Below are 24,566 nucleotides of genomic sequence, written 5' to 3'. Positions count from 1 at the left end.
GTACAACTTTAAGCCGAATAAGACTATGTCTGGCACATGACAATTGATCTCTTTTCCTTTTCCATCAGAAAATTATTTTCGAAGCATCTTCCCTCCTGGGCAGCTCAGGGTAGACGTCAGAGATATTTCCATCCCCAATATTAACCTCCAAAAGGAGCCTATCCTGTAAACCCGAGGGTGGCAACATTGAGAATGAACGCACCTCCTTTCTCAAAAAGGCCCTGAAATGGAGGTATCTGAACCTATTACCATTGGGCAATTGGTAAGCCTCTTTCAACTCAGCCAGGTCCACACATTTCCCACCCAGAAACTGGTCCTCGAAGCATTTGATCCCCAAACGCTTCCACTCCCTAAACCTGGTATCCAGTCTCGCTGGGACAAATCTATGGTTACCACAGATTGGGGCCTTTCTATACATGCCCTCAAGCTAAAACGTAACCGGCACTGATTCCACACCCTTAAGAGTAGAAACTACCACTGGATTCGATGAGTACCTGTTCAGTGAGAACAGCAGAAGAGCCAGTGCCCTTAAGCAGGTCTCTCTACACGACGCCCCCTCCACCCTGCACCACACCGACCCTTGGTCTACCATCCATTTCCGGACCATGACGATATTGGCAGCTCAGTAGTAATTCTGAAAGTTGGGGAGCGCCAAACCACCACGCCGTCTATCCCTCTCCAATTAAGCTCCCTTAATACAGGGAATCATCCCCACCCACACAAAACTCAGGATAAGCCTATTAACCTTTTTGAAAAAAGATTTGGGCAAAAAGATTGGAAGATTCTGAAATACAAAAAGGAACCTCGGCAGGACCACCATTTTTATTGTCTGGACTCTCCCACACATAGACAGCGACAACCTGACCCATCTTTTAAACTCCTCTTTCATCCCCTCCACTAAACCTGCCAGTTTTAACTTGTGAAGCTGGGCCCAGTCCCATACCACATGGATCCCCAGATATCAAAAGCTCTTTCTTGCCAAGCGGAACAGGAGCCCCCTCAAACACCCCTCCTGCCCTCTGGAGCCAATCGGTGAGAGGACGCCTCCCCTCGATTCAGCCATATTTTTTGCTTGAGCCAATGACCCCAAGTCGCACCCCTTCGGGCCCATGAGGCATCTACTGCCACCGACCTCTATATCTCAGTGCCCTAACATAAGAACTAGGAGCAGGAGTAGGCCATCTGCTCCCTCGAGCCTGCTCCACCATTCAATGAGATCATGGCTGATCTTTTGTGGACTCAGCTCCACTTTCCGGCCCGAACACCCTAACCCTAAATTCCTCTAGCAATGAAGGACAACATTCCATTTGCCTTCTTAATCACCTGTTGCACCTGTAAACCAACTTTTTGCGACTCATGCACTAGCACACCCAGGTCTCTCTGCACAGCAGCATGTTTTAATATTTTATCATTTAAATAGTAATCCCTTTTGCTGTTATTCCTACCAAAATGGATAACCTCACATTTGTCAACATTGTATTCCATCTGCCAGACCCTAACCCATTCACTTAGCCTATCCAAATCCCTCTGCAGACTTCCAGTATCCTCTGCACTTTTTGCTTTACCACTTATCTTAGTGTCGTCTGCAAACTTGGACACATTGCCCTTGGTCCCCAACTCCAAATCATCTATGTAAATTGTGAACAGTTGTGGGCCCAACACTGATCCCTGAGGGACACCACTAGCTACTGATTGCCAACCGGAGAAACACCCATTAATCCCCACTCTTTGCTTTCTATTAATTAACCAATCCTCTATCCATGCTACTACTTTCCCCTTAATGCCATGCATCTTTATCTTATGCAACAACCTTTTGTGTGGCACCTTGTCAAAGGCTTTCTGGAAATCCAGATATACCACATCCATTGGCTCCCCGTTATCTACCGCACTGTTAATGTCCTCAAAAAATTCCACTAAATTAGTTAGGCATGACCTGTCCTTTATGAACCCATGCTGCGTCTGCCCAATGGGACAATTTCCATCCAGATGCCTCGCTATTTCTTCCTTGATGATAGATTCCAGCATCTTCCCTACTACCGAAGTTAAGCTCACTGGCCTATAATTACCCGCTTTCTGCCTACCTTCTTTTTTAAACAGTGGTGTCACATATGCTAATTTCCAATCCACCGGGACCACCCCAGAGTCTAGTGAATTTTGGTAAATTATCACTAGTGCATTTGCAATTTCCCTAGCCATCTCTTTTAGCACTGTGGGATGCATTCCATCAGGTCCAGGAGACTTGTCTACCTTAAGCCCCATTAGCTTGCCCATCACTACCTCCTTGGTGATAACAATTCTCTCAAGGTCCTCACCTGTCATAGCCTCATTTCCATCAGTCACTGGCATGTTATTTGTGTCTTCCACTGTGAAGACCGACCCAAAAAACCTGTTCAGTTCCTCAGCCATTTCCTCATCTCCCATTATTAAATCTCCCTTCTCATCCTCTAAAGGACCAATATTTACCTTAGCCACTCTTTTTTGTTTTATGTATTTGTAGAAACTTTTACTATCTGTTTTTATATTCTGAGCAAGTTTACTCTCATAATCTATCTTACTCTTCTTTATAGTTTTTTTAGTAGCTTTCTGTTGCACCCTAAAGATTTCCCAGTCCTCTAGTCTCCCACTGATCTTTGCTACTTTGTATGTTTTTTCCATCAATTTGATACTCTCCCTTATTTCCTTGGATATCCACGGTCGATTTTCCCTCTTTTTACCGTCCTTCCTTTTTGTTGGTATAAATCTTTGCTGAGCACTGTGAAAAATCACTTGGAAGGTTCTCCACTGTTCCTCAACTGTTTCACTATAAAGTCTTTGCTCCCAGTCTACCTTAGCTAGTTCTTCTCTCATCCCATTGTAATCTCCTTTGTTTCAGCACAAAACACTAGTACTTGATTTTACCTTCTCACCCTCCATCTTGTATTTTAAATTCCACCATATTGTGATCGCTCCTTCCGAGAGGATCCCTAACTATGAGATCCTGAATCAATCCTGTCTCATTACACAGGACCAGATCTAGGACCGCTTGTTCCCTCGTAGGTTCCATTACATACTGTTCTAGGAAACTATCGCGGATACATTCTATAAATTCCTCCTCAAGGCTGCCTTGACCAACCTGGTTAAACCAATCAACATGTAGATTAAAATCCCCCATGATAACTGCTGTACCATTTCTACATGCATCTGTTATTTCTTTGTTTATTGCCTGCCCCACCATAATGTTACTATTTGGTGGCCTATTGATTACTCCTATCAGTGACTTTTTCGTCTTACTATTCCTGATTTCCACCCAAATGGATTCAACCTTATCCTCCATAGCACCGATGTCATCCCTTACTGTTGCCCGGATGTCATCCTTAAATAACAGAGCTCCACCACCTCCCTTACCATCCACTCTGTTCTTCCGAAAAGTTTGATACCCTCGGATATTTAACTCCCAGTCGTGACCATCCTTTAACCATGTTTCAGTAATGGCCACTAAATCATAGTCATTCACGATGATTTGCGCCATCAACTCATTTACCTTATTCCGAATACTACGAGCATTCAGGTAAAGTACACTTATGTTGGCTTTTTTACCTCTGTTCTGAATCTTAACACCTCCTAAGTTATATTTCCTCTAAACCTTTCTCCTAATTTTCCTTGTCGTTGAACCCATATCTTCATGTAACAACCTGCCGCGTCGCTTACCATTAATGTTTTCACTTCCCGTTTTATTTCTTTTAGTATTCCTGGTCCTATTCACTGAGCTCCCCTCAGTCACTGTACCTTGTACTGTCGCCCTTTTTGATTTTTGACTATGGCTTCTCTGCCTTACACTTTCCCCCTTACTGCCTTTTATTTCTGTCCCTGTTTTACTACCTTCCAACTTCCTGCATTGCTTCCCATGCTCCTGCCACATTAGTTTAAACTCTCCCCAACAGCTCTAGCAAACACCCCCCCTAGGACACCGGTTCCAGTCCTGCCCAGGTACAGACAGTCCGGTTTGTACTGGTCCCACCTCCCCCAGAACCGGTTCCAATGTCCCAGGAATTTGAATCCCTCCCTCTTGCACCATCTCTCGAGCCACGCATTCATCCTCTCTATCCTGACATTCCTACTCTGACTAGCTTGTGGCACTGGTAGCAATCCTGAGATTACTACCTTTGAGGTCCTACTTTTTAGTTTAACTCACGTCAGCTTCCCTGCAGTCCCCATCCCATCTCCCGCCCTCCCTGCCCCAAACTAAACCAAAAAGAAATATTCAAAGCTCTATCCTCCTCACTCCACCTCATCCCCCACATCCCTTCCGTTTATTGGTTCTCATACCTGCATGGTGGCCCCACACGAGGCCTGCGATTATCCTGGACCCACCATCTCACCCAAACCCAATCAAAAATAACCACTATCTCGCCCTCCACATCCCCCAAACCCAGAACATCAAACACACATCAATAAAAAGAAAACCGGAAGGAGAATGATAGCGAGAGGGACATAACAAAGATACAGAAGTGCACAATAACCGAGCTATCAACAATATCATCAATAACGCAGAACAACCACATTTTAACATATTTACAGATTCCCAATCCCCTGGTCCCGAAGAAACTTTCCGCCTCCTCCGGGGTGTCTAAAAAGTGCTCCTGGTTACAAAAGGTGATCCATAAATGGGCCGGATACAACATTCCAAATCTCACACCTTGCTTATGCAGGATAGCCTTGACCCTGTTGAATCCATTTCGGCATTTAGCCAGTTCCGTACCCCAATCGGGGTATATTCTGATGACACTTTCCTCCCTCAAGCTCTTCTTCACCTGCCTGGCCTATCTCAGAATTTTTTTCCTGTCCAGGAAACTGCAGTCACACCACTATTGCACTTGGTTGCTCACCTGCCTTTGGCTTTCTCTGTGGTGCTCTGTGTATTCGGCCGCCAATCGCATGGCTGCCACCAGAGGTCCCTGTGCCAGTTTTTTAATGACCTTTCCAGTTAAACCACTCCTCTCCTGCTTTCCCACTGCTTTGCAAATTTTCCCTCCAAGTATAAACCCAAATACATGTGGATCCAGATTAAAATAATTTTCTAATGGAAAAGGAAAAGAGATCAATTGTTTTGCAATTACTGTGATTGATGTTTACCTCACTGAGACTAATATTTTGTTTTCTCGCTAGATTCATTCGTAAATGTACCAATGTTGCCCCTTCTCGAGAAACGCTTGGTGAACTCCTTTTAGGTTAGTAAAAGTTGTGAACTCTCCCCAAGTTGCTGCCAGAGCTGTGATCTAAGAAAGATATTTAGGTTCAAGTGATCTGGGGAAATTGATGGAAATCTGTTGCCTTCCAGGGGAATCGGGAATGTATTTTGTTGAGGATAACGCTGCTGATGCCTTCGAACATCCTGTAAGTACACAATCACATTTTTAACAACTAGTCTTTGGCTCCGTGAGGCAGCAGTGCTCCACCGTGCTGCCCTTAGTCAAGTGCAATTTTTGAACAGTTTCTCAAAAGTATTTTATGACTTTACTATGAGAAATGTGTAGTAACTTTGCAATTGAGAAGGTGTCTCTAGTCAAAATGACTCTGCATTGTACTCCTGCCTCTTAAGAGTTTCAGCCCCAAAATAGACTTGAACACATAGTCTAAAGCTGACATTTCAGTGCACTATTAAAGGAGTGCTATGTTGTCAGAAGTGCTGTTTTATAGGTGATATTATTCAGGAGAACATAAAATACTTCACGATCTTGTGTTCTTGTTTCCTAATTTGTTGGCCGTGAAGTATTTGAAGACATCCTAAAGAAATTAAATGATCCATATAAATGCAAGTTCTTTCTTACTCAGTATTTCTGAAACATAATTTCTGCCTATCAAACTGTTTTAAAGAGCACTGCAGTGGAAACAGAACCAGCTTCATTCTCCTGGACGTATGAAGAAATTAAAGAGATTCACAAGCGGTGGTGGCAACTGCGTGATAATGCCTTAGAAATCTTCCTAACCAATGGCAGAACTCTTCTTCTGGCATTTGACAATGCAAAGGTACTGGATTCATTTTAATTTTTGAAATGAGAGGCATAATGAAAGACGACAGCAGCATTTTTTTTGACAGCCACCCACCCGTTCCTATCTTCTCTATGAGATAGTGATTCTTAGCTGAGATGATCAATAAGAAAAGGGACCTTTTGTTGTTTCTCTCAATTGGCTGTTGAGATGTGTATCTTTATGGTAAACATCAGGTTATTTGACTGCTTCAAGCATCACATCTGAACATCACACCTGTGACCTTACCTAGTGGCCATTTGTGAACTTCTGACAGGAGATGTTGAATGGATATCAGGTGAGGAACACTGGCTGAGTTTCCTCCTCTAATTTTGAGTTTTAAGGTCAAATGTGTAATATTGTGATTGCAAACATTGATTCTCGGAAACTTTGGTATTGAACCTGCCAACTTTCTGATCCATGTAAATTAGAATTCTGTCAAGACATTAGAAATAAGTAAAAGACTACTAACCAATAAAATACTGTTCAACTTTTTCGGCTGAAGCTCATGTAACCACATATTCCTCACCGTATTAAACTGCTGGTGGCTTGGTGGCTGGATTGGACCAGTTGATAGCACTAAGGAATATGGTAATTAGTTTCAGAAGGTTATGAAGTCCAACAAAATTATAAATGTAAAATGTACTGGAATCTTTCAGTGTTTCTATTTTTTATTTTTTCAATTAAGGGGAAATTTACTGTGGCCAATCTACCTACTCTGCACATCTTTGGGTTGTGGGGGTGAGATCCATGCAGACACAGGGAGAATGTGAAAACTCCACACAGACAGTGACCCGGGGCCGGGATCGAACCTGGGTCCTTGGCTCCGTGAGGTAGCAGTGCTAACCACTGTGCCACCATCCCTCCCCATCTTTCAGTGTTTCTAACCCTACTGAGTTGCTGACTCATGCTGCCAAAGTGACACACAGCTGTTCCATGCCATTACTTACATTTGAATCATGGGAATCAGCTCAGGAACTTGGAAAATTTGATTCTCCATTACACGTACAGAGGTGTGTGCGTAGTACTCCTCACAGACCTGAAAGAATTTGGATAATTTTAGAATACTGAATCCATCCTGAACACTGAGCTCAATAGAATACGAATAATCAGTTAAATTTTCCAGCTGACAATCTGTACTTTTTGAAATAGGCATGCTTTCAGGATTTGTATCCGTACTTAATACCAGCTCTCAAAATATAAAGAGCCGTAGAGGTTTACACCACAGGAAGAGGCCATTGGGCGCATCGTGTCTGTGTCAGTTCTTTGTCGGAACAATTCAGATTAATTCCTCTGCCATGCTCTCTCCTCATAGACTTGTATTCACGTACGCTGCAAGTATTTATTAGTTCTCACTCAACAGGAATAATATGCTTGTCAGCTGGAGAATTTTATCATGAGTCTCGCAAACTGGAGTCTTTCAAATGATTGCTAACATTGTTGATGCTTCATCTGAATTATTTACAAATGCTGACAGATCAAACCTGCCTGAATGATGTGCTGCATACTGATTGACTTCTAAAGCTGTTAACAGTTCTTATCTTTATTAATTAGTTGTTCATACAGTTAATTCTGTTTCTTCTTCCCATATAGGTTCGGGATGATGTTCATCACAACATTCTCACTTCCAGTCTACCAAATTTATTGGAGTACGGGAACATTTCAGCTCTAACCCAGTTGTGGTGCTCAGGGCAGATAACCAATTTTGAGTATTTGACCCATTTGAACAAACATGCAGGCCGCTCTTTTAACGATCTCATGCAGTATCCCGTTTTTCCTTTCATACTGAGTGACTATTCTAAGGAAACAGTTGATTTAAATGAACCAGCTATTTACAGGTACAGTTTGAATTTTATGTGGCGTTTTTTAGAATATCATGCACCTTTTGTTAAATTTTACCACATGCTTTGAGACCTATTCCAATGTCAGTCCTGAATATAAAAATGACACTGGGTAATTCTTAGTGGGATGGGATAGTGTCTGATTTGTTCCCTCTCCCATGGTGCCATGGCACAGGAGCATCAAGAGTTTGCTGTGTTTGGAAATATTAAGATAATTTAACTTCATTTTGGGGATTGTTTTCTAAATTGCATGCGATTTGCTTCACTTTTTAGAAACCTTCTGAAGCCGATAGCTGTGCAATCCAAAGAAAAGGAAGATCGATACGTGGATAACTATAAGGTAAGTGCTTAAAATAAATTTCATGATTGCTATATTGAGAATTCAGATATTTTTTTAAAAGGTGAGGATAGTTGATGCTGAGAAATGTGTTTTATCATTTTAGGCCCCTTTTGTTATTCATCAAGTACTCCTAGTCAGATGCAGCATAATTAGGTGCAGCTCACAGATCCTGCTCCCCTCTGCTGTACCCTCACGATCCTTTCTTTCAATTTTCCAGCTGAGACCCCCACAACTTAATTCGCTAAAAGACCTTTAGGGTAATCATAAACCCCATCAGTCTAGACTGGATTTGAATACAGATCCAAGTTTGAAAAATCAACTTGTTTGCCTACTATAAGGGTTCAAGAAGGGACTCCCCGCCACCCTCAAAGGCACTTAAAGATTGGCAATAAATGCTGGCCTTGCAGGCAGATCTCACATCCTATAAAAGAATGTAAAAATGGAGTCACCATTTTCCACCTTATTGTCCATTATATGGGTGCACATAGACTGGATTAGAAGCTGGTGTGTAATCTTGCGCTACATGTTGAACTAAATTTCACAGATCCGGTTCCAAATCCAGATACACTACAAACACAGAAAAAAAGACGTAGGATTTGAAATGTTTATTGAATGCTTCGACTCTAATGTAAGTCAGCAAAACACAAAAGCAGCAAAATTCTTGGCGAAAGTAGATGGGTGAATTTATCCTCCACAACCAATGTCCTTTATGACGACTTCAGAAACATTTTAAGCTGAACAGTAAAATACTCCTGTCTGCCTGTGTGTGTGTTAATTCATTTGTTAATGTTCTTTGTATTGTTGGTCTAAAACATGGATCGGGCCAGAATTGGGGTGTGCAAATCAGGTTGTGCATATGTTGCACCTGCCTAAGGAGACTGGCAGAAGTACTGTGACTAACTTGTTCATATTCCTCTTGAATACGGTAGTGACAAGTAATGGACAACTATCATGGTGACGGGCATGGCCCATGAGGGGGAGGGTGTGGTCAGCTGGGACTGGATTGGTATTCAAGAAGGAAGGGAAAGAGAAAATGGGAACTGCAGACAAGTTGGTCTAACATCATCCATCAGGAAAATTCTCATGCACTTTGAAAATGATTGTATGATTAGTGAAATTCAACATGGTTTCATGAAAGTACAATCATATTTGACAAATCAATTAGAATTTTTAACCTCTGCCACTGAAAATAGGATGAGGTAATGTTTTACCCCTATTTGTTAGTCTGTCTATAAACAATAGATCTCAAAAATTAATGGGCAGATTTCAACTGTGAAACTTGGTGCACAAGTAGGTATTGCCCAAGGAAGGATTGATTAGTTTTTTTAAATAAATTTAGAGTACCCAATTCTTTTTTTCCAATTAAGGGGCAATTTAGTGGGCCAATTCACATACCCTGCACATCCTTTTGGGTTGTGGGGGTGAGACCCACACAGACATGGGGAGAATGTGCAAACTCCACACGGACAGTGACCAGGGGCCGGGATCAAACCTGGGTCCTCAGTGGCGTGTGGCAGCAGTGCTAACCTCTGCACCACCATGCCGCCTTCGGAACTGATTAGTTTTAACAAAGATGCAGATCCCCTTCCGGAAATCTTTTTTTAAAAAAGGATCCGTTAACAAGGTAAATTGACATTTTAAAATTAAGAATGTTGTGGATTGTCAACACCTGATTTATGGGACAAGACGATGAGCTGAATGGCCTACTTCTGTACTGTAATAATTCTATGAAAATATCAGCTGGAAATGAATAAATGTTATATTGCAGTTTAAAGTTGAGTTAACACAGTGTGGTGGAGGTATGTGCTCTACTGAGTGCCCTCTTCACATGATGGAGGATGTAGCTAGCAGGGTAGACAAAGAGGAACCACTAATTCTAGCATATTTGGATTTTCAAAAGGCATTTGGTAAGGTCTCGTAGGGTTAGGGATGGGTTAACGGACACTGAAAATACAAGAGTAGAAATAAACATGGTTTTAGGTTGGCAGGATGTTAATAGTGGAATGCTTCAAGGATCATTGATATGGTCACAGCCTATCTATATTATTGACTTAGATAATGGGATCAAGTGTAATGTATTCAAGTTTGCAAATGTAGGTTATGAGTTGGGTGACGATATTGACATTGTTAGATGTGGAGGTTGTCATATGAAATGAGATTGAGCAGAATCAGCCTGTATAATCTAGAGTTTAGAAGAATAATAGGAGATCTGTTTGAAACATAAGATTCTGAGGGGGCTTGACACCATAGATGCTGAGAGGTTTTTTTCTCTGGCTGGAGGGTCTAGAACTGGGGGCCATAACCTCAAGATAAGAGGTAAGACATTTAGGACAGAAATAGGGAGAAATGTCCTCATTCAGAGGGTAGTGAATATTTGTAATTCTCTACCCCGAGGGCCATGCAAGACTTTCAGTATGTTCAAGGCTGAGATTAATTGGATTGAGATTTTTGAATTTTAAGGCACTCGAGGGATATGGGGATCAGGTGAGAAATTGGAGTTGAACTCAAATATCAGCCATGATCAGGGTGGCATGTGGCGCAGTGGTTAGCACTGGGACTGCAGCGCTGAGGACCCAGGTTCGAATCTCAGCCCTGGGTCACTGTCCGTGTGGAGTTTGCACATTCTTCCCATGTCTGCGTGGGTTTCACCCCCACAACATAAAGATGTGCAGGTTAGGTGGATTGGCCACGCTAAATTGCCCCTTAGTTGGAGAAAAAATAATTGGGTACTCTAAATTTAAAAAAAAAATATCAGGCATGATCTTACTGAATGTGGGAGCAGGCTTAAAGCATTGTATGATTTACTCCTGCTCCTATTTCTTATGTTCTGCTCGCTCCATGTTCAGCTAAGTAAAAAATATTGTACTTGGCTTTTTTGCTTGCAACTTCAAGTGGTTCCTTTAAGAGGTTTGGTTGTTTTTTTTGAGGATATCGACTGTTCACACCGCAAACAGCTTCACAAAAGTGTTTCAAATGGGATTATTGCCCACCCCTCCCCAATTTTCATAGGCAATGGACTGTGTGTCAATTTCAGGAGAGCCCTGACCATTGTGGCACATACCTGGTATGGAATTTGCGTGTGCACCACATGTCTCTTTGGAACTACTTTACCATCTTTGGAACCACTTTACCATCTAATGTTTTAGTTTCGAGGATGGTGTAACAGGTTTTCAGGCTTTTCTCAATCTGTTTCTATTCACCAGCTGTTTCCGCAATCATCCAATGGCTAACCCTTCTACTTCCTCTTTCATGTTAGTATCTAGAGGAGGAATATCGTAAAGGGGCTCAAGAAGATGATCCAATGCCACCTGTACAGCCGTATCACTATGGGTCTCATTACTCAAATAGTGGAACAGTCTTGCATTTCCTAGTTAGAATGCCACCATTCACCAAAATGTTTCTGGCTTATCAAGGTAAGATCTGTTGAACTACTGAATGATTACTGCTCATTTTATGTGCTGCAGTACAGGATTTCCTAAATGCCATGCTTAAGATGGAAATAATCAACATGCTGTTTAATGTTGCCTATTAATATTTGAAAACTTTGTCAACGTCATAAAATAAATTAGAAATATGTAATTTGTGTCCTGGACCTTTACAGCGTTAATGAGAGAATTAATTAGGGAATTTTCCATGCTCTTTTTAAATTATCTAGCGACTTGGTTGAAAAAAATGTACATCCACATTTGCTTTCTCTTTTGGAGATTTACATCTCTACAGGTATTTATAAATGTCTGACGCTCAGGATCTTGAGTCATTCAAAACAATTTTAAAAAATATTTTTATTGAAGACATATTTAATTATAACAAAATAAACAACAAATACATAAAGGCACAACACATGAATAGCACGGCCAATGATTAACAACCCCACTAAGCCCAACCATTCAACATATAACCAAAAAAAACTAAATTCCCGCCCCCAAAGAGCTGACAGTGACTAACTCTCTGACAAAGGAAATGAATGGCTGCCATCTTGAGTAGAACCCTTCTCCCCACCCTCTAATGGTGTACTTTTTAGAAAATAAATTTAGAGTACTCAATTCATTTTTCCAATTAAGGGGCAATTTAACGTGGCCAATCCACCTACCCTGCACATCTTTGGGTTGTGGGGGCGAAACCCACGCAAACATGGGGAGAATATGCAAACTCCACACGGACAGTGACCCAGAGCCGGGATCGAACCTGGGACCTCTGCGCCGTGAGACAGCATTGCTACTCACTGCACCACCGTTCAGCCCCACAACACTTATATATACATGAGCACCGGTAGAACCTCACCGTGTACTCTTTCCTCATGGTCTGTTCCACACTGGCCAACCTTTTATACAAGTACGGATAAGCTACCCCATCCCTTTCCAGGGAGCTCGTACTCCTCAAGGAAAACAATCAGCTCCACACCGTATATCCCGTGCTGGTTATTACATTCCTCCTCCCCAAATTCCGAAAACCCTCTCGAAGGGTGATGATGATGAGAAGATGACGGAGTTGCAAAAATTGTTGCTGAAGAAAAAAAACACCGGTGCAGCACTTGCAGCAGTCGGATGACGAAGATATTTCGGCTCCAGCATGTCGTTGTCAAGGGGGTGAGTAGGATCAGTCGCCGTGTGCCTCACTGGCAAACTATGTTTGCGGCAGGAATGCCTGGGTGGACAATCGGCCGAGGGCGGTGGAACCACAACGTCCGCGTCGGTGATCCCAAACATTTACATCTCCATGTCAGAGTCTGAGAATAGGACATCAGGCATGTCAACGTCACAAGAAAACAAAGGAGTCGCAGCAGGCCATACCGGCAAAAGAGCCGGAGGATCCAGGGAAGACCTCATGTGGGGTACCTCACGAAGAGTAGACCGTCGGGAGCGGATATGATCCAGGTTTTGTCGCAGAAACTGCCCACGAACACGATCCTGGTAAGACACAGAGCCCGATTGACAGACGACCCCAGAGAGCCAGCGAGCGGCCTGGGAAAGTTACAAACATAGACTGCGTTGTCGGGTGCGAAGCATCAAAGTGGTTGACATCAAGCCAGGCAACACCCCTGCAATTCTTGGTTACGACGCACCTTAGCGCCAATATTGGGCTGCAGTAAACATAGTCGTGACCGAAGCCTTCAACCCATTAACAGCTTGGCAGGGGCCAACCCAGACAACGTGTGAGATGTTGTCCTGTACGAAAACAGCAATCTTGCCTGCGGTATATCCATCGAGCCCGCAGTCTGCTTCTTTAGCCTCTGTTTGACCATCTGCATGGCCCTCTCGTCCAGACCATTTGATGCCGGGTTACAAGGGTCAGTGCAGACATGGCAAGTCTCGTTGCACTTTGTAAAAGCGGCAACCTCCTCTCATTAACAAGGCTCTATTATCAGTGACGACCACCTCAGGTATTCCATGGACCAAACAAAGTACGCAGGCGCTTTAAAGGCGCCCGGGATGTGATGGACGTCATCCTGTGGACCGCTAGCCACTTTTAGTGGGCGTCCACCATGATCAGAAACATCAACCTCCAAAAAAGACTGGTGAAATCCTCATGGGCGCAAGCCCAAGGATAACCCAGTCACTCTCAGGACCTCGATAGCTGAGTCCACCTCAGAGCACCAAACGTAGCTTCTGGCCAACATCTTCATCTTGGGCCGTGATTGGCTGCACCGCTTGAAGACCAATTGGCATTATGTCCTTCAAGTGGATGCCCCACATGAAGATCCTTCAAAACCAACGCCTGTCCTTTTGCAGGGACAACGATCCTCGTGCCCCACAGGAGGACACCGTCCTCTGCGGTCAGTTGTGACAACTTGGTGGAAAACGCCTTTAGCTCCCCTAGAAGCTATTGCTATTGCCCACCGTACACCAGATGACGAACCTTAACCAGCACAGGGTCGGGCTGCGTCCCCTCACAAGCACAGGAAACAGTCACAGGCAAAGAGTCCATGGACTTAAGGACTGCAATGACTTTGTCTGTTGTAGGTGAGTCAGCTGCCATGACTGGCAGTAGAAGATGACTCAATCCGTCCGCATTCCCAATTTGTGACCCTGGACAGTACTCGAAAGAGTACTCATATGCGGCTAACCGCAGAGCCCAGCACTGGATCCGTGCGGATGCGATTGCTGGGCTGCTTTGATCTCACGAAAGAGGCTGAGTAGCGGCTTATGGTCAGTTATGATGACAAAATGGCGACCATAAATGTATTGTGAAAATGTTTGACATCAAAAATGACGGTCAGCTGGGTCCAGTTGGATAGTAGCCACACACCCCTTAGTGCTATCGAACCTGGCTGGAAAACCTCGGGGGACTCGCTCAACACTGAGTATAAGCCCCTCATCTCCACTTGAAGGACATAATGCCAATCGATCTTCAAACGGTGCAGCCAATCACGGCCCAACAAGCTAGGGCCATCGCCCTGCACCACGATGAGGGCAAGGTGTAGTGACTGACTGCCATAAACCACTATATTTAAATGTTCACCCATATACATGGCCAACGTAACCGCCGCGCCTGTCAACAACCAGGTACTCACTCCCTGCTTGATCTGGTCAAAGGTGTGTTGCGCCACTACTGAAAAAGCCACTCCTGTGTCCAACTCCATTCGGAGTAAATGTCCAATGACCTTCACCAAAATACAGATCGAGGCTATAGGGGGCGTCGACACACAATTGAGATGCATCTCCGCCTCATCCTCAGCCTCTTCCGGGCCGTCCAAAACCTCTGGGTTGACGCCGATAATGACCAGGGTGTCTGGGGCGCCAGCTCACTTGCTGCCAACATTCACTTTCATACCCTGTAACTCCCTGAATGCCCCTTGCTGTGCTCTCTTGGGAAAGGAAGATTTGTAGCGCCTGTTGAAACGTGAGGGAACTTTTGCCCAGAAGATTCTTCTGAGTTTCATGGTTGTTTACCCTGCAGACCAGACAGTCACGGAGCATATCTGTTAAAACAGCGCTGTACTCTGTATTCGGCGATTTTCCAATATATTGAAACAAATTCTGCAACCAGGTAGACCTTTCCACTATATTGAACCTATAATCATTGAACGATGATAAACGGGGCTGGGTTTAAATGCTGTCCCACCAACATGACATGCTGGCCAAAGGATATCGTGACGGGCGTCGCCGGAATCCTGAGGGCTCGGAGCACTCCAAACATATGCACTCCACCGGCCGTCAGCAGAATTACCGTCTAGCACTCGTTTTTTGTGATATAATAATAATTTTAATTGCCATAAGTAGGCATACTTTAACACTGTAATGAAGTTACTGTGAAAAGTTACAGAGCAAAATTTATTGGCTCCGAAGAAGTACTGCATTCGCTCTGCATGCTGATTCCAGTTCTCCATACTGGGGTCAAAAGCATCCAAATGCCCAAACAGAGACATCATTAATCACCCAACTTCGCACTGTGGTCCAGAAAAAAAAAAATTCAACGTAGTGAGTGGCTCAGGTGGGCAGGTTGAATGCCAATAGCTCCAGGTTTACCCTGGCCACCAGTTTAGTAAAGCTCGGGGAGTCCAAAGTGAGTAAAAGTAAACCACACTTATATACATGAGCACCGGTAGAACCTCACCGGATACTCTCTCCTCACGGTCGGTTCCACGCTGGCTGATTTTTTAATACAAGTACGGGTAAGTACCCACCCTTTGCGGGGGAGCACGTACTCCTTACGGAGCAGTACTTCCTCAGGGAAGATAATCAAACCCACACTGTATGTCCCATGCTGGTTATTACACATAGTTCATAGAAATACAAAATAATACATTTTGGTAGGAAGAATGAGGAGATCCTATATAAACTAAATTATATAATATTAAAGGAAATGTAGAAACAGAGAGACTTAGGGTTCAGATATACAAATATTTGAATATCTCAGGGCAAGATGAGAAGGCTGTTAAAAAGGCATATGGAATCCATGGATTTAAAAATAGCGGAACAAATACATACTAGATTTTTAACTATCACGAGTTCGGCTTCATCTGGAGTATGCTTATCTGATTCAAAAATGCACTCCAGTGCAGGACCGAGGGAGAACTGCCATGTCGGAGGTGCCATCTTTCGGAGGAGATGTTAAACCAAAACCCCATCTGCCTGCTGAGTGGGTGCAACAGATCCCACGGCATTATTTTGAAGAAGACGAGGGAATTGTCCCCTGTGTTCTTGCCAATATTTATTCCTTAACCAACATCACAAAAGCAGATTATCTGATTTTTGTAAGGGCCCCGAAGAATCCAGCACGAGTTTTAAGGATACAAAATAATAACGTTTATTTACTATAACAACATATACATAGCCGTAGCAGTAACTTCCCTTGCTATCTTCTCCTTCCTCCTGGTTCCTGGACTGGCCAGCTTATTTATAGTAGGAGTTTCTCCGCCCCCCTCATTGGGGAAGTTCATACTCCCATAGGATTGTGGGATAATCATTAGTCCCCAGCCAATCGTCAGTAGGCAGGTTATAACACTGATCATCGCACTTATTATTATTAGCACAATTGAAACGTAAAATTCTGAGAGGGGCTTGATGGGGTGGATGCTGAGAGGATTTTTCCCATTGTGCGGAAATGAACTAGGGGGCACAGTTTAAAACTAAGACATTTCCCATTTAAAACTAATTAGGAGAAGATTTTTTTCTTTGAGGATCGTCACCCTTTCGAATTGTCTTCCCCAGAGACTAGTGGAGGCTGGGTCATTGAATATACCCAAGGCTGAGTTGGATTAATTTTTGATCAACGAAGCAAGTTGAGGGTTATTGAGAGCAAACCGGTAAATGGACTTAGGGCCGCAATCAGATCAGTCATGATCTTACTGGTGGAACAGACACGAGAGACCAAAAGGCCTACTCCTATTTTCTTAGGTTCTTATTTCTGTTGGTTGGAATTTGCTTAATGCAAATTAGCTTCCGTGTTTCCTACTTTACAAGAGTGACTACAATTCAGAGGTACTTCATTGTCTGTAAAGCACTTTAAGGTGTCCGGCGGTGTAAATGCAAGTCTTTCCTTTTTATATAACAGTAATCTGCAATTGTATTCTTCAAATTTAGATCAAAGTTTTGATATCCCAGATCGAACATTTCACTCTATGAATACTACCTGGCGCCTATCCTCATATGAATCCATGACTGATGTGAAGGAGCTCATTCCAGAATTCTTTTACCTTCCAGAGTTCTTGGTCAATAGAGAAGGTATGTCCATTATAAATGTATATTTCACAATGAGCCTTTTTTCTGGTTATAGTATTTGTGGAAATGCATGCAATATTGATATCTTGCCTTAACGTAAAAATATGTTCTCTTTTTGTAATGCTCACATTGCGTATCGAGTTTCTAGTCAGCATTAGGACCTACAAGCCCAATTATGCAGGCCAATTTCAGAAACAAAATTTACCTCTTGGATAAAAGTGCATTGTTGGCCAGGAAAATCTGGCATGTTTAAAACTTTTGCATGGTGATGGTATGCTACAGCTAATATTTGATGAATGCAAAATGAGTAATTAAGTAGTATAGAGTGCAGCTCTACAGAGTACTGCTTCAACAAAGCACTTAACTCAGGAAATATGTTGAGTGAGGGAATTTGGCCAGGTTAGGGAAGAAATTCTGGCTTTTTAGCCCTGAGAGTGAGAGCTAGCTCGACATCATGAATAGCTAGCTCGACATCATGAATAGCTGGCAATTGTTTCTAAACAATAGTCTAGGAAGTAAAGGCACTTTAGCCCCATGGAATGCAAATCATGTGCCATGTGTAAAATCCTGGGCACTTCTCATGGCCTGGCTGAAAATGTGCAGGACGTGTCACAAGCTGGTTTTCAGAGCTTGAGCGGCAGCTGGAGTCGCTATGGGGCGTCCATAGGGTTGAGAGCTTTGTGGGTAACAAGTTTCTGGAGATGATCACCCCGCACCTTAACAGTGCACAGGCGGAGTGAGACTGGATGATCACCAGAAGGAAAGAAGGACTATCAGTTAGGGAAAGGTCCCCATGAGTGCATCTTCCTCTCCAACTGGTATTTAGTTTTGTACACTGATGAGATTGATGGTCCCTCTGGGGAAGCCAAGTCCATGGCACCATTGAGGAGAAGGAACAAAAGTGGGAGAGCAAGAGTGGTCGGACATTCAATATTGAGGGGAACAGACTGGCGCTTCTAATGCCCTAGACATGACTCAGGAATAGTATGTTGCAGCTCTGGTGACAGGGTCAAGGATGGCATTGAGCTGCTACAGGATATTCCAAAGGGAGAGGGTGAATAGCCAGAGGTTCTGGTCTATGTTGGCTCCAATGATATAGGCTGAAAGAAGGATGGGGTCCTGAAGCCAGAATTAAGGGAGTTAGGAGAGGGATTGAAAAGCAGACTGGAGAACAGCTAAAGTTGTACCATTGTTTAGACTGAGTAACAGTCAAAGTAACCTAGGTGGTGAGAAAGTTTTTGGAAAAAATTCTGAGGGAAAAGATAAATCTTCATTTCGACAGGCTAGGATTAATCAATGGCAGTCAGCATAGATTTATTATGCTGCATCTGACTAATATTTTTTTTAAATAAATTTCCAATTCATTTTTTTTCTCCCCAATTAAGGGGCAATTTAGCGTAGCCAATCCACCTAACCTGCACATCTTTTGGGTGTGGGGGCAAAACCCCCGTAAGCACGGGGAGAATGTGCAAACTCCACATGGACAGTGACCCAGAGCCGGGATTGAACCTGGCGCCGTGAGGCAGCAATGCTAATCACTGCACCACCATGCTGCCCTGCATCTGACTAATATGATTGCGTTTTTTGAGGGAGTAGCAAGGAGGGTTGTTAAGGATAGTGCATTTGATGTAATTTTTATGGATGTTAGCAAGGCTTTTGATAAGGTTCCACATGGCAGACTGGTCACAAACATAAAAGTCCATGGGATCCAAGGCAATGGAAAACTGGATCCAAAATTGTCTTAGAGGTAGGAAGAAAAGATGGCACGGTAGCATAGTGGTTAGCACGAGTGCTTCATAGCCCCAGGGTCCCAGGTTCGATTTCCAGCTTGGGTCACCGTCTGTGCAGAGTCTGCACGTTCTCTCCGTGTCTGTGTGGGTTTCCTCCGGGTGCTCCAGTTTCCTCCCACAGTCCAAAGATGTGCAGGTTAAGTGGATTGGCCATGATAAATTGCCCTTAGTGTCCAAAAAGATTAGATGGGGTTACGGGGATAGGGTGGAGGAGCGGGCTTGGGTGGGTGCCCTTTCCAAGGGCCGGTGCAGACTCGATGGGCCTAACGGCCTCCTTCTGCACTGTAAATTCCATGATTCTATGAAAAGGGTATTATGCTTAGTGAAAACATGAGGATATTACAGACTATAGGATAATAGTTTATGAAAGCCACTATTCCTGTTACGATTGCTGAAACCTAACATGTGACTATGCCATTTTGACTGAACAATAATTGATTCTGTGACCAATATCTAGTTAAGCATGGTTAAATAAGGGTACTGCACAGCAACCTATGAAGTTTAAACATCTCATTGTTTCAGCATGAATCGACTTTTGAGGAATATAAGGGGCTGGATTCTCTGCATCACGATGCCGAAATCGCGGCCAGCGCCAGGGCGGAGAATCCATTTCCCCACACTGAGTCGGGACTGTCGCCGATTCCCCGATTCTGTGGGTCCCGGAAAATGGAGAGTACCCCGCGCTGCATAGCACCTACCTGCGGCCATTGCTGGAGGCCCGCTCCGCCATTCTCCGTCCCCGACAGCGTGGACCACTCATGGTCCTGCCGGTCGGGAAACTAGCATGGCGGCTGCGGACTCAGTCTGGGGGCGGGCTGATCGGAGTGCCGGGGGGGCCTTGTACGCGGCCGGGCTATGTTTGGGCGGGTGGTCAGGGTAGAGTGCAGGGCCTATCGGAGGGTCTATTTTTAGTGTCCAGCTCCGCGGTCTGAGTCCGCCATGGAGCACGGCGCAGCCGCTGGAGGCCGCTGCATTGCGCAGGTGCAGCCTCTGACCCGGACGAGCTGCTCGTTTTACGCCAGGTCCCTGCTAGCCCCCTGCAGGGCTAGGAATATGTGGCCCTTTCATGCCAGTTTTTCTGCCGTGAAAGTCCACAGTTTTTACGACGGCGTGGGGGCATAGTCCCAAAAACAGGGAATCCAGCCCAAGATCTCTCGACTGTTGGTCTCTGATTGCCATTTTGAACAAGGGAGAATATCTGAGCTCAAGTTAGGGAAGAGATGGGACTGAATGACAATTGTCAAAATCGGCTCTTTCATGATGGACCCCAGAAGTGTTGTGTGACTAAAACTAACTTTCAGGTACTGCGGTTTAAAATACCCTGAACAGAGCAAATACAGGAGGAGAAACATCTGAAACATCAGAAGCATCTCAAACAGCTGAATCTGCATAGCCAAAAGTCTTCTAATGCAACCAAAGTAATCTCCTAGCTTTGCAGCTTTACGAGAATCTTTTGTTTCTAAAAGACCTTCACTCCAACTAAAGTATCAACTCAACTAAGAAGGTATCAGGCCTGCACCAACATGGAAACTGAATTATAAATTCCATTTTTATAATTACTGCTTTAACTTCATCTGCACCTAATCTTTGCATATGTAATAGTGTAAGTGAGACAAGTGATTGAGGCATTCAATTTTAGGTATCTGGGGAAAGTGTGAAATAATAAATAAACTTTATTTTTCAAATCACCAAAATGCCTGCTGCTGGAATTCATTTTAAATTATGAAAAAACATTCTGAGGCTCAGGAAATGTACACACACTATGTACAGACATCCTGATTGTGGACTGGAAAGGTACCACACACATTCTGTCTATAACAAGGGTAATAGTCAATAAGTGTTTTTGTGAATGGAAGGCTATTTCCAATTGGGTTCTGCAGGACAGTACTAGGTTCCTTACCTTTTTATGGTATATATTAATGATTTGGACTTGAATATAGGTGATGTGACTGAGAGGTTTGCAGATGTTACAAAAATTGGCTCTGTAGATTTTAATAAAAAGAAAGCTGTAGACCACAGGAAGGTATCAAAGCAGGTGGACAGGTGGTCGCCTGTCCTAATATCTCCTGAACAGAGCAAATACAGGAGGAGAAACATCTGAAACATCAGAAGCATCTCCATAGAAAGCATCCTATCAGGCTGCATCACAGCCTGGTATGGCAACTGCTCGGCCCAGGACCGCACGAAACTTCAGAGAGTCGTGAACACCGCCCAGTCCATCACACAAACCTGCCTCCCATCCATTGACTCCATCTACACCTCCCACTGCCTGGGGAAAGCGGGCAGTATAATCAAAGATCCCTCCCACCCGGCTTACTCACTCGTCCAACTTCTTCCATCGGGCAGGAGATACAGAAGTCTGAGAACACGCACGAACAGACTCAAAAACAGCATCTTCCCCACTGTCACCAGACTCCTAAATGACCCTCTTATGGACTGACTTCATTAACACTACACCCTGTATGCTTCATCCGATGCCAGTGCTTTTGTAGTTACATTGTATATGTTGTGTTGCCCTATTATGTATTTTCTTTTATTCCCTTTTCTTCTCATGTACTTCATGATCTGTTGAGCTGCTCGCAGAAAAATACTTTTCACTGTACCTCGGTACACGTGACAATAAACAAATCCAATCCAATCCAAACCTTGTAAGAGTCCTTCCTGCTTACTTCCTTTGTTCCCATTTTCTTTTCTTTCATTTTACTATTTTTGGTCAGTGAACCCATAATCAGAATGTGCCTTTAAGCAGAGGACGCGAGCTGAAGAAGCCTGTTTGTCAGGACATTGTGTTCCAGGTTTTGTATTTTGGAGAGGAGAAAAGAGATGCTTTGGTGTTGAGTGGATCTTAGGATCCAGTGACAGTGTTCTGCCTGACAACAGTCAGTGATTGGTTGTTGCGTGATGCTTTTTGAGAGAGCATGGCAGAAGTGATTAGACATTGGAAGAAGAAGGAACTGTTGCACTCTCTCACTTGCTGAAGACAGAACTGCTTTATTGTTCTAAAACCAGTGAGTGCTTGGCGCATCTTTGCTGTAAACTTGAAATACTCCTGAATCTTCAGAGAATCCTTACCAGAGAAAACCACCTCAAATCTAAAAGGAAGAAGAACCTAACTGAAAGCTGAACCTCAAAGACATTAACTAGAAGTCACCCAATGCATCAATGATCCTTTATCTTTTTATTTTTATTAATATTTTCTTTACCTCTCAGCAACCCCTTTACCTCTGTTGTTTGTGTGTGTCTGTATGTATAGAGAGAGTGGGGGCAGTGGGAAAGGAGCATTAGATTTTTCTGTCAGCTTAATTATAATACTGTACATAATAAAATGTTACTTGTGTTAAAGTTACAAACCTGGTGTCTGCGGTTTATTGGGCTCAGCCAAGGTCCTCGGGCATTTTAAAATAACATCTAATTTCACTTGTGTTGCGACCCTGGGTCAAGTGGGGCTGGAATTGACCACACCGCCCAGGGTGTCGTGACATCCTTATGTGCTTGATGCCAGATGATACTTGACTCCACTTCAGCTAATTGTCTTGGGACATTCCACTATGTTAAAATTGCTGTATAAATGCAAGTTAATATTGCTGTGTCAAAAGTAATTTAATCAGTTTATGGTTAATGTTGGAAACATTTTACATTTTACAAATGGTTCTTTATTCTTTGAATCAATGGATCGCTATTTGTCTCCTGAGATTAGTTATTTGCAAGAATGGCACCTGTTGTAAACTAGGCCCTGCTTTCAGGTTTTGACTTCGGAATGCGGCAGAACGGAGAAAGAGTGAACCATGTAAACCTTCCACCTTGGGCTCGCAATGACCCCCGGCTGTTCATTCTGATTCACCGCCAAGCCTTGGAGTCAGATCACGTTTCACAAACTATTTGCAATTGGATTGACTTGGTGTTTGGAAACAAACAAAAAGGCAGAGCTGCAGTTCATGCTATCAATGTCTTTCATCCTGCGGTAAGTCTACACCCCTCTCAATTTTCAGATCATTATAAAGCCAATCATCAGATGGAAAGTGAGTCAAACACCCACCACTTGTTATATATTCTCCTAGTAATTTTACAAGACAAAAATAATTTAAAGTACAATCTTTTGCAGAGTAATGCAATTAGAATAACATTTTAAAAGACACTGAGTTAAAAATGTTAAAATGCCATATAAAATAGAAAAAAGTTCAGATTTGAAGGTTGATTGAAGTGCTGCAAGGGCTTTTGAAAAATTGCCTGCTTGTTTTTTGAGCTTTTCATGATTTTGTACAAATAACATGACCAGGATTTGAAGTAAAACAGCCGAGGAATAAAATTGATATCTTGGCAGCACGATGGTGCAGTGGTTAGCACTACTGTCTCAAGGCACAAAGGACCCGGGTTCGATCCTGGTTCTGGGTCACTGTCCGTGTGGTTTACACATTCTCCCCGTGTCTGTGTAGGTCTCATCCCCACAACCCAAAGATGTGCAGGGTAGGTGAATTGGCCACCCTAAATTGCCATTTAATTGGGGAAAAAAATAATTGGCTACTCTAAATTTATTTTTAAAAATTGGTATCTTCGGTCTCTGGGTTTGCACTACTGGTGCTGCAAAGCGCAATGCCACTGCCTTTAGAACTTGAAAATACATTGTTTTAATTCAATTAGAGATGGTCTGACATGCTCTTTGATTAGGATCAAATGTTGATCATTATAGATAGATAATTGATATACTAAGATCTGACTGTCATGTACCCTGTTGGGTACTTTACCACATGCTTTTCAAATAGTCGGGCAGGTGACCTCATCTGCCAATGGAAATGCTCCTTCCGCTCGGCTTTCCTCTTCCCTGTCCTTCCCTTCCTTTTCCAAGTAGGTCTCCCTTTTAGAAAGCAATGTGTGGAGCAATCCCTACATACCAATATCATACTATTGTGAGTTCTAGCACAAATAATCAAGCAATGCACAGATCTTCTCATTTTTAAAACACAACAAATTAGTTTTTTGCATTAAAATGAACTGCCACGTATCATGCTAATTTATTTCAGGTCAGTGAAAATAACTAAGAATGGTTGATTTCAGCACTGAAATTACTCTGATATTTCCATGTATATATTGTGTACACGTGCACATTACAGGAAAGAGTAAGGAAGTGGGACTAATTGGGTAAGCTAACAGCGGAATACTGCGGATGCTGGAAATCTGAAATAAAACAGAAAATGCTGGATAAACTCAGCAGGCCTGGCAACATCCGGAGAGAGAAACAGAGTTCACTTTTCAGAGCTCTGCAGAAGACTCGTAGGGATTAATTGCGTAACTCTTTCAAAGACCAAGCACAGTGAGACAAATGATTAAAACTGGAATCTTATACGTTACTGCAAGGGGAATGGAATATAAACATCGGAATGTTTTGCTACGATTTGTACAGGATCTTAGTGAGACTGGGGTACTATGTACA

The 24,566-nt window shown here is 43.2% G+C and overlaps 1 protein-coding gene across 3 annotated transcripts in view; it reads left to right on the top strand.

Moving 5' to 3' along the window:
- Window positions 1–24,566, top strand: part of lyst (lysosomal trafficking regulator) — a 482,598-nt gene that overhangs the window by 403,299 nt on the left and 54,733 nt on the right. For all 3 annotated transcript variants that reach the window (XM_072498518.1, XM_072498516.1, XM_072498517.1), the window contains 8 exons: window positions 5,146–5,207; window positions 5,318–5,373; window positions 5,854–6,006; window positions 7,600–7,844; window positions 8,121–8,187; window positions 11,444–11,600; window positions 17,211–17,351; window positions 22,882–23,099. In XM_072498518.1, coding sequence (XP_072354619.1) covers window positions 5,146–5,207; window positions 5,318–5,373; window positions 5,854–6,006; window positions 7,600–7,844; window positions 8,121–8,187; window positions 11,444–11,600; window positions 17,211–17,351; window positions 22,882–23,099 — 1,099 coding nt within the window. The remainder of the gene's footprint in view (window positions 1–5,145; window positions 5,208–5,317; window positions 5,374–5,853; window positions 6,007–7,599; window positions 7,845–8,120; window positions 8,188–11,443; window positions 11,601–17,210; window positions 17,352–22,881; window positions 23,100–24,566) is intronic.

Source organism: Scyliorhinus torazame, chromosome 4 (genome assembly GCF_047496885.1).
Source record: "Scyliorhinus torazame isolate Kashiwa2021f chromosome 4, sScyTor2.1, whole genome shotgun sequence".
In the NCBI taxonomy this organism is placed as follows: Eukaryota; Metazoa; Chordata; class Chondrichthyes; order Carcharhiniformes; family Scyliorhinidae; genus Scyliorhinus; species Scyliorhinus torazame.
This window is presented reverse-complemented; position numbering and strand designations above follow the sequence as displayed.